The sequence below is a fragment of the Pelodiscus sinensis genome, chromosome 3, assembly GCF_052426305.1.
Source record: "Pelodiscus sinensis isolate ZL-2025 chromosome 3, ASM5242630v1, whole genome shotgun sequence".
Classification (NCBI taxonomy): domain Eukaryota; kingdom Metazoa; phylum Chordata; order Testudines; family Trionychidae; genus Pelodiscus; species Pelodiscus sinensis.
The window spans coordinates 46470241-46485382 of record NC_143054.1 but is presented as its reverse complement, the minus strand read 5'-3'; the positions used below and the strand labels follow the sequence as shown (position 1 = coordinate 46485382).

Here is a 15142-nt window from a genome sequence, read left to right as displayed (position 1 = left end):
TCATAAAGAGAAAATATGTATTGAATTATGGCAGTAAAAGAAGTTGAGAAAAAATTCCCATATTGAATATCAAGACCCACAATTCTGTCATATCACTGTAAAACATGTAAAGTACATCAAACTCTTTTATACCAATTAACTTTCTACACTTCTGACATAGCTATCAAAAGACAAATGGAAAAAAGTTCTACCTTTAACTGACAATAGCAACTAAGAATATACTTTATAGTACCCTGTACAGGGAAACTTCTCATCCAAATACCTGCTCTGATTAGAATGACCATTGGGAAAAAGCTTCTGTCAAAACACTCATTTGTGAAAACAAATCAAAGCTAACTGTTTGAAGTCACCCACACAAAAACAATTCCGTGTCCCTTTTCTGCACCAATAAGAAACCAATTCCCAGAGTAAAACATAATATTGCTGGGACAAACAATGCCAATACACCAAAAAAAGAAATACAATCCATGAAACATATAACTTCCACTCTGTTTTCTAAATCTTCTGCCTCTAGCCAAGCACACATTAAACCTCCCAAATCTTACTACATAATATCTTGCAGACCTTACTTAAGCAGCTTTCAGTTGATTTTGAAAGGAGTTCTGAATGTGAAAATTGTATTAAAAAATGTTAATATAAAATTAACAAGAAAAAAGTAGTTGGTAGGCTCAAAAAAAAAAAATCAACATAAATTGTCCAAATTATAAAAAATATGCTTTGAGTGCAGCATTCAACAAGTGCATCCTTATTCATGCAATTTTCAACAGTACTTGGAAAATAAAATTTAAAAGGTTATGCTTTTCCTTTTTCTATTATATACTTACTCTGTATGGAAATTTAAGCTTTCGAAGTTCATGCCCCAGCTTGCTTTTGTACTCTTCGCTGCCTTTCACATAGCTCACACCAAGGTTCTCAACTAGTTTGAGCACTAAAATAAATAGAGGAAAAAAGAAATCAGCATGAGCAATTCTTGTAATATTAAAAATACATCTATGTAGAATTTGTTAGTTCTATCATCTAAACTACAATATTGTTTTTCTTGCTATATAGGATTTTTAAGACTGAAAAAGGCCAAAAGTATTTCAGATTTTCTTCTACCACATCCCCACAAGTTTTTGGATCAACAAGAAATTTGCCTGCAGGATTACAGGCCTTAGCCTGAATCAATAAAATAGAAGAGATCAAAATCAATAAGCTAATGCAGTGCTACAGTTAGATATTTTGGGACCTGATTCAAAGCCTACTACTGTCAATGGAATGATTCCTAATTGCCATAGCATATTATTAACTACTGTGGTCAAATTAATGTCAAATTAGTTTTCTAATAAAAAATATTTTTTCTTCACTAGCCATTCATGAACCAATTCTTTTTTTTTTTCCTTTTTTGCTACTGTCAAGTATTCAAAGGGCTCTGAACAAATGTCATTATATGGGATATCTAAATATGGCGACCATATTTTCTGAACCAAAATTAGGGACACACTAACCAGCCCCCTGACCCCATTAGCCACACTCCCTGCCACAAGAAGTCCTGCCCTTGGAGGTAGTACTCCCAGGGTCAAGATGGACACAACCAAAAGTAAAGGGTGTTGTGTGACCCCCCCTAAGAACTCCTCCCACCTTTCTCCTAGCAATAGGGATGGGTTTGGCGCCCACAGGACCCGCTCAATGCACTAACTTAATGGGGAGAGAGGCTGGGGGAAGTGTTCCCTCTAACATGTTCCTCCCATGAGCAGAGTGAATTTTGTCTTGGGCACCAGGATTGAATTCATGTGTGTTTGTTCAGATGTGTGCCACTAACGCGCAAGTTAATAATAATATCTTATAAACCTCTCCCTTCTCCCTCTGCTGCCATGTTCCCCACTCTCCCCCCCATGTGCTCCCCTGGTGCCTGCTGCTCCCCACCCGCCTCTGGTGTCCTGGCTCCTGCCCTTCTCACTCCCCTCAGCCCTTTGGATACCTGCCCCCCCCCTCCCCTGCACCAGCCCTCTCTTCCCCGTGTCCACCCCTCCTCTAGACCAACTCTGATCATCTGTAGCTACCCCTCCCCATCCCCTCTCCTAACACCTCCCTCTCTGGTGCCCATCCCGCCCCTCCACATGTCTGCCTTACTACCTCACCCCCACAATTCCCTGGCACCTGCACCTTCCTGGTGCCTCCCCATTCCCTCACTGCCCCTGCCTCTCCCCAATGCTCACCCCCTCATCACTCTCTGCCCCAGTTCTCCTCATGCCCCCTCTGCGTCAGCAGACATGATTTGCTCAATCCCCTGCCTTCCTCATGCTCACCCATCCTTTCAACCCATCTGCTCCTTTCACCCACTCCTCCCTTCTCCTCTTCCTTCCTCTTTCCCCCATTGTCTCGCCCTTCTCCCAGCATCACCCTGTCCCCTCCCATCCCCACGGACACCTTCCATCCCATCCCTCCTCCTGCCCTTTTCCTCCTCCTGCCCCGCTTTAATCAGTTAGGGTTATGTTTAACACATTAACTAATTAAACAGAATTTTGCATCCCTAGTTAATACTGTATCACTTGTTGACTATGGATCATCTCAAACTGCACTTATCCAAAGTGCAAAAAAATGAATTATAGCTTTATAGTGTTACTCACATTTAAGCCTATCGATGGCAAAATTTTCAAACTCAGCTAGAGAAATATTTTCAGTGGGAGGCTGTAAGTAGAACTGCAAGCTGTGAGGATACAAATCTCCTCGTCTATCACCTGCCAGCCTTGCCTTCAACCTTCTTTCTCTAGAAAACTCCATTGTGTTCAGATGAAACTAGAGGGGAAAAAGTTAAAACAATATTTGGTTTAATCAGTGTATCATCAGAAATAACCACATTTTGCCATACAATGAAGGCAACATCCAGATATGAAAGTAAGGAGGTGTGCCCTGGTGCACTGCTCCAGGTTGGCTGCAGCCAGCCTGGGGCATTTGATTCGGAACTGACATTTTAAAGGGACCAGCTGGGGGCACTCTATAGAGAAGGTGCATGCACTCCCAGCCGGCTTACTGTGTGGCCATGGCTGTCCGGGCCCGCTCCTGCAGAGTGGCAGAAGTGATCCCTGTCTAGCCCATGGCACTCTGGCCCCAGTCTCAGGGCAGGCCCCTCAGTCTGGCCATGAGAGGAACTGGTGGTGGCCCCACTCCTGCTGCGGTGGGGCAAAGGGCCAAACCAACCCCTGTCCGGACTAGGGATGCTTAATTCCAATTAATCAGCTAATCAAGTAGTCAAAAGAATTTCCATCCACTACTCCATTAGTCGATAAGGAGCATCTGCTATCCTCTTGCACCTCTCCCTTTGAAATTTACAAGAACTGCCCACAGCTCTTATATACTTCAAAGGGAGAGAGGCAGCAGGAACCCATGCCAGTGAGGAGCAAAGCAATCCCTGTTGGCCCAGGTTCCCCTCTGTGCCTCTTCCTTTGAAATGTATGACAGCTACAGGCAGCTCCTGTACATTCCAAAGGGAGAGGAGCAGCAGCGTGACCCACACAAGCAGGATTGTGTCAATCTGCTGCCCCCTGCCTCTCCAGCCCCTGCAGAGACGGCATGGGCTTTTAAGCAGGGTTCCCCGAGCACCGGCTCATGCTCCCTCCCTCTCTCTGATAGAGGCAGCAATGGGGCGGGGGGAGTGACTAGTCAAGTTCCTATTCGACGACCCGATAAGCATTTAATTATTGGATAGTCGATTAGTCACTTACATCCCTAGTCTGGACATGGCTGTGACTGCAGCCACTAGACCATGACCCCAGCCCTGGGGCAGGCCCCACAGACTAGCCTCCATGTGACCAGGAAAGGGGCTGGCAGTGGCCGATAGCCTCGCTCCTTCCATAGTTTAGGAGTAGAAATAGCTCCTGTAGGAGGGGAGACGAAATTGGCCAGGCCCCCATCCAGCAGCAGCTACCCAGCCAGGTAAATTAGCCCAGCCCCACTATCCATAGCCTGACCCACCCACACACCCTCTGCCCTGAGCTCCCCCAGGAACGTTTCCTAGAAGTAGAGTTGTACAAGTGCAGGGTTCTTCCAAGGGGAGGCGGGTTGGGAGAGTACAGCACCTGTAAGAAATGGGAGCGACTGTCACCCCTGGCGACACCACATCCCCACCTCGGTGGATGCAGCCCCAGCTCACAGACAGCGGGACACACTGCCCAGGAGCGAGTTACAAGGGGCAGCACCAAGCTGGAACCCGGCCACTCTCGGGAAGCGGGCTCCGTGGCAGACAGACGCGCCGCGCCAGTGACGGTGGCATCCCGGGCCCGGGGCACCGACTCCCACCGCCCGTCCTCCGACAGCACCGGACCGCCCAGCTCCGCGCCCCCCCCCCTCCCGCCCCCAACGGGACGCACCGCGCCCGGGCCACGCTCAGGCACCGCGGCGGCAGCAGCACCGGAGAGCGCGAGGCAGCGGCGCTGGGCCCTGGCTCCGAGGAGGCGGCAGGAACGGAGCGATCCGAACGCGCGAAACCCTCACCCGGCTGCCGCTCTCCGCACCGAGCCTACCGGCTTCTCGTTCCCGCGCGCAGCTCAGCTCGCCCCGCCCCGCCGCCTCACTTCCGCCCACTCAGCGTTAACCCCGCCCACCTCCGCCAGGAACTCCACCCGCAGTAGCCGCGCGACACCTGACTCCGCCCCTACGGCGTGATTGGCGGGGCGAGAGACGCGGAGGCCGCTTGGGTGCCGGGCTCCAGTCTCCCGGTTCCGCCTTGTAGTAACTACAGAACGCAGCGTGTCGGGCTCGGCGCGCGCTCCTCCCGGCGGTGCCGGCCCCTGCCCGTCGCCGGTGAATGGGTTACCCCGCTCCAACACTGGGTAGGGCGGCCACTTCTGCTAGTGCTGTGCAGCTCTCACCCTGTATGCCCCACTGCTCCTGCGAACCCTTGCCATCCACGTGCGGGACGGGCCTGATGTGCACTAAGGTGTGAGCCGATGTGACACGCAAAGCCTAGCCCTGGCCGCTCTGCTAATCCGTTGGGCGCTATTTGAATCTCTCCTCAACAACTTACAAAGAACCCTGATGCCCACCGCTTTCCAAGCAATTAACTCTGGCTGCCCAGACACCCTTGCATCTGCCCATCCCCTCCCCGATCAACTCTGTTCTTCTTCCTCCCTACTGATGAGGTTTTTCATCCCCTTTTCTTTGGCGGGAGATGCAGCTGCAGCAGGGTCCTTTTCTCCCCCTTCCAGGCTGTAGGCAGCTGTGTGGAAAAGGAAGGAAACAAAAGGAAAAACCATGTCGCACTTTAAAGACTAACAAGATGGTTTAATAGAATTATTGTGCAAAAACTTCTTGCACCAAAGGACATCCACACCCTCAAACAAAGGACATCGCTTTTGCAATGCACTTTTGCACAAGAGAGCGTCCATGCTCGCACAAGAAAGTTCTGACTGCCATTCACAGAATGGCCATCAGAGCACCTGTGCTTTTTCTGATATGTTCTTTTTGTGTAAGAAACCCCTGTGGAACGTCCACACATGCCTTTTTTGTGCAAGAGCTGTAGCGCAAAAAGGAGTTATGCCTTTTTACCTACACCACAAAAAGCTCTCTGTTCTGTTGATTGACTGTAGATTTTCTTGTGCAAAAATGTGCTTGAGGTGTGGACACTCCATGGGGTTTTGCACAAAAACAGCCATTTTTACGCAAAAGCCTTGTAGTGTAAATGTAGCCTGAGGGAATGGGGAAGAGTTCAGTCTGCTTAGGGCAGAGACTCTGATTAGCTGCTCTTTCTTCTGAAAGTGGACAAATAGGTCAGACAGCCATCAAAAGGAGCTTTCCCCAAGATTCGGCTCAAATTCATTAGTGGACTGCAGCTTCTTGTCTCACAACAAAACTAACTGTAACCAAAATTCCCATCATTCATGAAAAAAGAGAAGAGAACATGCAAGAACATGAATACATAGTAAGAAAAACTTATAATACTCTGTACCTTTAAAAGCCCCCCAAAATGTGTATAGCCTTTTAGTGGCTCAGTATCATTTACACTGTCACTCTCATATTTCTGTCTCACATCCCTTCTTGGGTTATGAAAAGAGGCATGTACAGCAGAGATAATATTTCCCTGTGTATACACAGGTTGAACCTGTCTGGTTCAGGATTGTCTGGTCTGGTCCAGAAGGACCAGAGACCCCAGCGATTAGGAGCGAGGGCCAGCTGGGATTCTGGTGGTGACGGAGCGGGAGTGGAGCTTGTCCAGTGGCTGAGGAGTGGGGGAGCAGGAGAAGGGAGAGCCCAGCTAGAGGGCTGGAATTCGGGCCAATCCTATGGCTGGGAGGCTGAGAGCAGAACCAGAGCCTGACTGGAGGGCTGGCAGCCTGAAGCCCATCCAGGGGTCTGAGAGTAAATTTGGCCCCATAGCTGGGGAGCCAGCAGCCTGGAGCCCAGAAGGAGGGCCAGGAGAGTAGTCAGTCCTGCAGCTGGAGGCAAGGAGCAGAGCCAGTCAGGGGACAAGGAGTCCAGCTGAGGAGTGGAGCTGGTCCCATGGCTAGAGGGTCAGGAACAGAGCTGGTCCTATGGCCAGAGTTCCCAGGGCCTGGGAGCTGAGTCATTACGGCAACTGGGGGGAGAGAGCTTGGCTAGGTATGGCAGTGAAGCCAGCAACTTTGAGAGGAGCCCAGCCAGGAGGCTGGCAGCTCCCTGGAAGAGCCTGGAGACCACCTGCAAAGTGGCTGGAATTCACCATCTCTTTTGGATCTGGTAAAGTCCTGAGGGTGCCTGATTAGGGAAGTCCAACCTGTACTATTTTGCATTTATTAACAGTGAATTTCAGCTGCCATTTTGTTGCCCAATCATCCCATTTTGTGAGATCCCATTGCAACTCTTTTCAGTCATCTTTGAGCTTAAGAAATTAGATGTATTTAGTATCCTCAGCAAACCACCTCCCTATTTACCCCTTTTCTTAGATCATTTCTGAATGTTTAATAGAACAGGTCCCAGTACAGATTTTGGGGACCCTGCTATTTACTATTTTCTGTTATAAAAACTGACTGGCTACATCTAGACTGGCATGATTTTACGCAAATGCTTTTAACGGAAAAGGTTTTCTGTTAAAAGCATTTGCGGAAAAGAGCGTCTAGATTGGCACGGACACTTTTCCGCAAAAGCACTTTGTGGAAAAGTGTCCGTGCCAATCTAGACACGGTTTTGCGCAAGAAAGCCTCGATCGCCATTTTTGCCATCGGGGCTTTTTTGCACAAAACAATACCGCGTTGTCTACACTGGCCCTTTTGCCCGAACGGGAGCAGCATAGCATTTCCGCAAGAACACTGACAATCTTACATGAGATCATCAGTGTTCTTGTGGAAATTCAAGTGGCCGGTGTAGACAGCTGGTAAGTTTTTCCACAAAAGCAACTGCTTTTGCAGAAAAACTTGCCAGTCTATTAGATGATGAGCTTTCGTGGGCCAGACCCACTTCACGAAAGCTCATCATCTAATAAACCATCTTGTTAGTCTTTAAAGTGCTACATTGTCCTGCATTTTGCTTCAACTACCCCAGACTAACACGGCTACATTTCTATCACTATTGCCAGTCTAGACGCAGCCAATGTGTATTCCTACTCTTTTATTTCCCCCCTATCTTTTAACTAGCTATAGATCCATGGGAGGACTTTTTCAGTATCCTATGATTGCTTGCTTTGCTTATGAGTCTTCCTGAAAAGCTTTCTAAAAGTCCAAGGACATTAGATCCATTTGGAGCACCTGTGTCCATATAATTGGCTACAACCTCAAAGAACTCTAATAGATTGGTGAGGAAATGACTTCACTTTATAAAAGCCATGTTGACTTTTCTACAACATATTCCCCAGCTGACTTAATAAAACAGATGAGAAAACTAATTAAAAATCTCAGTCAAAACAAATCACAACCATCAAGTACATTTAATAAAGCCTTTTCTTCTGTGATATTTCAGCTCTGAATTATAGTTTAATAATTATAATATATTATCATATTTAAATACAAAAGGTATAATTTGTATAGTAATAGTCTAATGTTTATAGAAATTAAAAACTCAGAAACTTGTTTTGCAGTAATTTTTTACATTGACTTCCCATACTTAGATTCAAAGATGCCTATTCATTGTAAATTATTACAAATTACATTTTGTGTTTTATTCATACTAAGCTGTTGTAGTGGAAATGCAGAAGATGATCACGAGATCGAGGAAATTAGGTGGTGTACCATAATCGTTCCTTTTATGCCTGCATTTTCTTATAGGCCTGGATGCTCTAGACAGCCATTTGTGCTTTTTGCTTCTTATTATTCTTTTATTATTCTCTAATTAAGCTATGTCTACATTGGCATGATCTTGCGCAAATACTCTTTAACGCAAGAGTTTTTGCATTAGAGTATTTGTGCAAGAGAGCGTCTATGCTGGCATGTGCTTTTGCGCAAGAGATGTGCTTTTGCGCAAGAAAGCTCCGATGGCCATTTTAACCACCGTGCTTTCTTGCGCAAGAAATTCATGTTGCCTGTCTACACTGGCCTCTTGCTCAAGAATAGTTGCGCAAGAGGGCTTATTCCTGAGCGGGAGCGTCATAGTTCTTGCGCAAGAAGCGCTGATTTCTTACATTAGAATGTCAGTGTTCTTGCGCAAGAACTCACGGCCAGTGTAGAAATCTTGCCAATGTAGATATAGCCTCAGAGTTAGCTGTTTGCTCAGTGTAGGAATGAACTGTTGACTTTCAACAAGTTCTGGGACAGGTCCCAAGGCAATGCACCTGGTATAGGAGTGCAGGAGGGCTTGGGAAAAATCACGTAGCTATCTTTGCTGAATGTTTTCCACCTGATAATGCTAATTATTTGCCCTGGGAAAATATGCAAAGTAGCAACAAGTTAATTATTGGAAGTGGGAAAATATGCAATGTATCAACGATCTTGTTAGGTTCTCAAAACAACAGGGGTGATACTGTAGATCCAACAGTACATAAGTGCCAGGGATATTCCTAACATTGGAACCTTGGTATAGACTGAAGCTGCAGGAGGTGCTACGTACTGGCCCCCTTCTTCAGGAGGTTCCCAACAGCAGAAGGGACGTATACATTGCATTTTATTCTGAAGCTTGCTTAGGCTTAATAAGCATTGTACTTTCTTAGTAAGCATTGCATTTTACTTTAAAATAGGCTTAGGCTTAATAAATATTGTATCCTATCCTAAGATTTCTTCTAAGATTTGTTTAGGCTTAATAAGTATTGTATTTTATTCTAAGATTTGCTTAACAAGCATTGTACTTTATTCTAATATTAAGCATTGTCTTTTACCTTTATATTTGCTTAGTAAAGTTTTTAAGCCTTCATCCAATTTGTGTGCTTATTGCCTCCAAATCTCTTAAGGGAAGAACCATTGCCTTTAGGCAATACAGCTGTACTGGAGACCGATATGTAGATCAATACTAATGCAGTTTTCCTTTAATTTCTGAGTACAGGGAATTTCTGTCTTTGAATTTTATCTTGGCACAAGAGGTATTCTTTGTCAGCCACGGGTGCTTCACAATTGATGGAGATACTGATTTAAGTTTATCCAAACTATGTCCTATCTCCCACAGAGGAGTTCATGCATATTTTATGTACTATTGTAATCAACTAAATCAAGTTTGGCCATAATATATGTAGTAGCCAACTCCCTCTATGGACGGGTATTGCTGTGAATCTTCTACAGGTTGTATCTCCCTTAACAGGGACTCTGGTCTGGCAATGTTCCTAGACCACAGAGTCCAGGTATAAGAAGATCGGGACGTGGGGCAGGAGTAGGGAGGGGGGAGGAACAACTCAGCCAGGAGCTCTGTGTTGAGAATGGAGAGCACAGCAGGGTGTTCTGGCCCCTGCTGCTGGACAGTAGCCAGGGGTAGTCCCCTGGCAGCCCCAGAAGACATGGCAATCGCGGAGCCTTGGCAGACCCAGGAGCTGCAGCCCCATGGGGAGCCATGGCCAGGCAAGCAGCAGCAGGACTCAGCTGGAATCCTAACCCAGGGCAGCATGGGCTATGTTGGGAAGGACCTCCCTCATTTGGCAAATCCCCTTGTTCAGGACCAGTCAAGTCCCGAGGGTGCTAGAGAGGGAGGTCCAACCTGTCGTACGCTCGGATCCCTCTAACCATCTCATGGATACTCACCAGACTACTATGAAAGCTCAAACTACATGTTTTCCTCAAATTTTTAAAAAAACAGTAAAAGGACCCAAAAAAAAACTATTACTAAGATTAATCAACAAAGTAAAACAGTCTACCAGAGGCAAAAAAGATATCATTTAAATTTTGGAAGTTAAATCCTGTGAAGAAAATAGAAATAAACATAAATTCTGGCAAATCAGGTAGAAAAGTAAAATTAGGCAGGCAAAAATGAATTTGAAGAGCAAGTGGCAAAAGACACAAACTAACAAAAATACATAAGTATATCAGAAGCAGGAAGTGTGCCAAACAGTGAGTAAGGCCACTGGATGATTAAGGTGCTAAATGAGCATTAAAGGAAAACAAGGCCATTTTGGAGCATTTTCTTTCTTAAATTAATATACTTAAAAGAGGACATATATTAATTACATATTTGATAAATTGATATTTGCCTGCACTCGTTATACTCTCTTGAGTTGGACTGTAGGATTGGGTCCTATGGAAACAGGTGAATCCTAGATAAATGTAGTGTTTTTCTTCACTCATGAAGTACTTCTATAAATAAAAAGCAAATTTAAAATAAAATTAGTAAAATTCTACGTAGGTCCACATACAAAGGAAATGTCTTTGGAATCATGGAAAGTATCAGTGGCTTAAATTACTAACATATTACAAGCATTCAACATTTTTTGTTTTTCAGTAAGGAGAAATACTAATTTTCAAAATTTGGTGTTATTTGAAGTTTCATTTCTATTTACTAGTCAGAGTAAAACAGCTGAAGATAATCTTTCAACTGACATGGATTATTTTTAAAAGGATATTGAATATGGACTTGGCTAGGCAAATTTCCCCTTGTTAAACCTATGATTTGATGAAGAAAATATGTTCTACTCAGCTGACACATACTGAGCTTTTCAGTTACTCAGAGCTCTACGTGCAAAATACAGAACAGTCCATAAAATATCATGCTTAAATGAAGCAGACAGCCATGATTTGCTTTTTAACAAGTCCCTTATGGTGCATTGACACCACAGAGGAAGATCGAAGCTGCCACTGCCGATCTTCCAGGGTTCAAATCAGCGGTCTGGTTAAGACAGCTAATTCAAAGTGAGAGGGTTATTCTGGTCGATGCCAGTAACCCTGCTTTCACAAAGAGGAAGGGAAGTTGAAGGAAGAGTGTTCTTCCTTCAACTTCTTACAGTGTGGACAGCGCCAAAAAGCCCTGTAGTGTACATTTAGCCTTAGTTAATTTATTGAAGTCCTTTTATTCATGCAAATCAAAAATAAGAAAACTGCAGGCATATAAATATTTCTTTTCAATTTCTTTCACATAGCTTCAAATGGAGGTGGATGTATTCAACAATTGAACTGAATAACCTGTCCATTTTTCCACATTACTAAGTGCCTTTATCTGACATATAGCAATAGAGTTATGGAACGTTTGCTCATTTATCTAAAGAATAATATAAGGACTCAAGAGCTGCTCCTGCATTCAAGCAAAACTCCAGTTTTGACTGAGTAAGGACTGCAGGATCAAGCACTTGAAATGGCTTTTCAATAGTCAAAAGGATGGGGTATTTATTAATAAGAACTAGTGTGTTAAGCAATCCTTTTTAGCAGAAACAAACATTTATACTACTTAGTGATTTCCTTATGTTTCAAATATTACCTCTGGCTCAAGGTTTATGGAAGTTTCACTGCAGAAGAAAATTGATTAATCCACTAAAATAAAAGCATGAACTTTCCAGTATGAAAAGATCAAAGACTGACCCTGTGACCCTGATCCCAGTGAAGTCAATGATAAAATTTCCATTGACTTCTGTGGGAATAGGATGTGGCTCCAAAATTTAAAACTGCAAATTCCACATCTGCACTGCTGGCATCAGTTATTATTGTAATGCTCTTTAAAACTTCATTTTTGCTGACAAAGCAATTGCCTTATTTTTCAGGCTGTGGAATGAGAATAATTACTGGAACAAAAATCTTGGCAGTCTTTCTTCACACCAGCTGCTTGAATATGTAGAAATCTGGATCACAGATTACTGTTTGGACAATTACACAGTATTTCATTGCATTAAACTTCAGAAGCTCTCTCATTTCCTAGTTATTAATCTCTTCAAAACTTTCTAAAGAATAAAAACATTAAATGACAACAGATTACCATTTTTAAATCTGTTTAAATTCTTGGCTTCAAATTAGCCACCTCAGAGATATTGTACAATCAGTAGCATTAAACTTTTTAAAAAATATACATTTAAGTTTTGTTTATTTCAGACCAAACATTGTCATAGCAAATCTGCCAGTTTCTAAAATTAAGGGTATATCACAATGCAGTCCAGCTGGTGTGTCTTAATCTAAAATCTCAAATTGCTTTGCTGCATTTCAAGAAAAAATAAAAACACAAGTATTTTTCAAGCATCTCATGAAAAAAAACCTCATTTCAATTTGAAGAGCTGGATGCTTATATATTATGGAGCTGCAAAGTCCACGAGGAGTAACAGTAGTTCAAATTAGAAAGCCTAATTCGAACTACCTACTCCGTGCTGTGTGTAGCCGCGGGCACGGAGTCCACACTAATGGGGATTTAAAAGTGGCAGCGCCCGGCAAGATGCAAATGAAGCCCAGGATATTTAAATCCCGGGCTTCATTTGCAACTTCAAATGGCTACATTAACCACCCTAGTTCGAACTAGGGTGGTAGTGTAAACATACCCTGAGAGAGAGAGAGTCTCACATGTGCTCCTTCTCCTTTATATTGTGTCTGTATGGCCCCTGTGACTCATCCACCTCATCATCAGGGAGCATGCCCAGACTTCCCTTTATCCAGCAAAGCAGCAGTCTCTGATGAGTCATCACCATGTGCTCCAGCCTCAGCATTGCAACTTCAAAAACACACACACACACACACACACACACACACTCACTCTCTCTCTCTCTCTCTCCATCACTCAGGGGAGAATGCAGTTTAAAGCAAGTTACAAGCAAGGTGGCTGAGAGTTACAAAGCTTACAAAATTTTATGAAGATTACAGCAAGTTGCAAGGTTTGACAAATGAGTTGCAGTTTAAAACCTTAGACCTTACAGTTAGTGTATTTTCAGAAAATGCATGTATAAAATCAAGTAAGCTCAGGCAGAGGGTTTTTTTATGCAACAAACATCACCTTTACTGGCCCATCCTGCTGTGGGTGAGTGCACTCCATGGAGCTTGGCCAGAGCAGCCCCCACCTATGGCAGACCCAGCCCAGACTCCACAGGCAATGATGCTCCAGCCTGGACAAAGTAGCACCCTTCTGTAGCAGGCTCAACCTGCCAGGAGGGGCCGCTCTAGCTCAACTGGGTTCTCCTTTAATCAGTTAACCAGTTAAACATTATGTTAACTGATTAACTGGGATTTTACAACCCTATTTCTCAGTTGGGGGCCACATCTGTGAGGGCTTTTTTTTTTCTCCTCACTTGGGTGGCAGATCAGTGAGAATTTCTTCTTTGCTTTTCATTTGTGTGTGGCCCCCTACTAATTTTTCTGTGGGTCAGTGGCCCCCAACCCAAAAAATGTTCCCTATCTCTGCCTTCAGGGATTATGTGTGGGGGCACAAGGGATCACATACACCTCCCACATGCCAAGGATAGAACGGGCCAGCCAACAGTCAGCAGAGGGACTAGCAAAGGTCCACCCTCCACTTGCACTTACCAATAAATGTGGGGGATAGACCCCTCCTGCCAGCCCTGTTATTCCCCCAGGCTGTCTCAGCTGGGAGAAGGGGCAGGGCAAGAGCAGAGAAGTACAGAGCAGGGGTGGAGAGAGGGTGGGGAAAAGGTGGTGAATGGAGGTTGTCCCGGCTCTTCCCTGGGTGTGAGGAGCACATAGCTGGTGTCCCCTCTGATCAGTTGTCTTTGCCTGCCTTAACACATGGAGCTGCCCAGTAATGGTTAACTGTAGAAGGGACAAGCACTTCTATATTCTATTTGGCATGCAGACAAAAGCAACATGCAGTGAGAGAACAAATTCAGGTTTTGTGGGAACAGGTATCAACCCAAGCTGTCCCCAGAGCCAGGATATAAACCAGCAGACTGGTTTCAAGATCTTCTGCTTTAACTTATGGAATCCCACTCCCTTTTCAGACCTAATTACATAGTCTTCTTTCTTACATATTATATCCTCTCTGTTAGGTACATACATTGCTGCTGCTGCCTGTACTTTAAACTGACTTCACAGAGTTAGTTAATCTCTCTTACTCATGTTTCCCCTCCCTTCTTAGGCTGTGTTATATGCCCCAATCCTCATCCCTTCTGCCTTCTTTATTTTAAAAGTTATGGTTATTACAGAAACCTCCACTGTAGAAGGAGATGGAGCAACTGAAAAAATATGAAACAAAACACAGAAAAAGTTAAGGTTCAAATTTTTTTTAATGAGTCCAGTAAATCAATTATTTTAACTCTTCGGGAATACAACTGAAGAGAATCTTTCTTGTAGCTATGGTTACTACACTACAGAAGTGCTCTCCTTGCTTCTAACCCTAGCCACCAATATCTGAAACACTGGTTTTCTTTATTTTTAAATAATAGTATTTCTAAGATAAAAGTAATATAAAGCAACTCAATTAGTCAAAGTAGTCAAATAATAAGAATTGATAAATATAATTGATAAGAATACAAGTATAGTGCCATTTATAAAAAGGGAAATAAGAACAACCCAGGAAACTACAGACCAGTTAGTTTAACTTCTGTGCCAGGGAAGATAATGGAGCAGGTAATTAAGGAAATCCTCTGTAAACACTTGGAAGGTGGCAAGGTGATAAGAAACAGCCAGCATGAATTTGTAAAGAATAAATCATGTCAAACCGATCTGATAGCTTTCTTTGATATGATAATGAGTTTTGTGGATAAGGGAGAAGCGGTGGATGTGGTATACCTAGACATTAGTAAGGTATTTGATACAGTCTCGCATGATATTCTTATCAATAAACTAGGTAAATACATCTTAGATGGGGCTACTATAAGGTGGGTGCATAACTGGCTGGATAACCGTAGTCAGAGAGTAGTTAT

The 15142-nt window shown here is 44.0% G+C and overlaps 1 protein-coding gene across 4 annotated transcripts in view; it reads right to left on the bottom strand.

Annotated features, from left to right (window-relative positions):
• Nucleotides 1-4631, bottom strand: part of PRIM2 (DNA primase subunit 2) — a 219443-nt gene extending 214812 nt beyond the window's left edge. For 2 of the 4 annotated variants that reach the window (XM_075923673.2, XM_075923677.2), the window contains exons 1-3: nt 4474-4631; nt 2610-2778; nt 825-928 (exon numbers count right to left, since the gene is read on the bottom strand). In XM_075923673.2, coding sequence (XP_075779788.1) covers nt 825-928; nt 2610-2763 — 258 coding nt within the window. In that variant the 5' untranslated portion in view covers nt 2764-2778; nt 4474-4631. Of the gene's footprint in view, nt 1-824; nt 929-2609; nt 2779-4349 lie in introns of all 4 variants that reach the window. The other 2 variants (XM_075923676.2, XM_075923674.2) reach the window with 2 other exon arrangements.
• Nucleotides 4632-15142: the final 10511 nt, after the last annotated feature.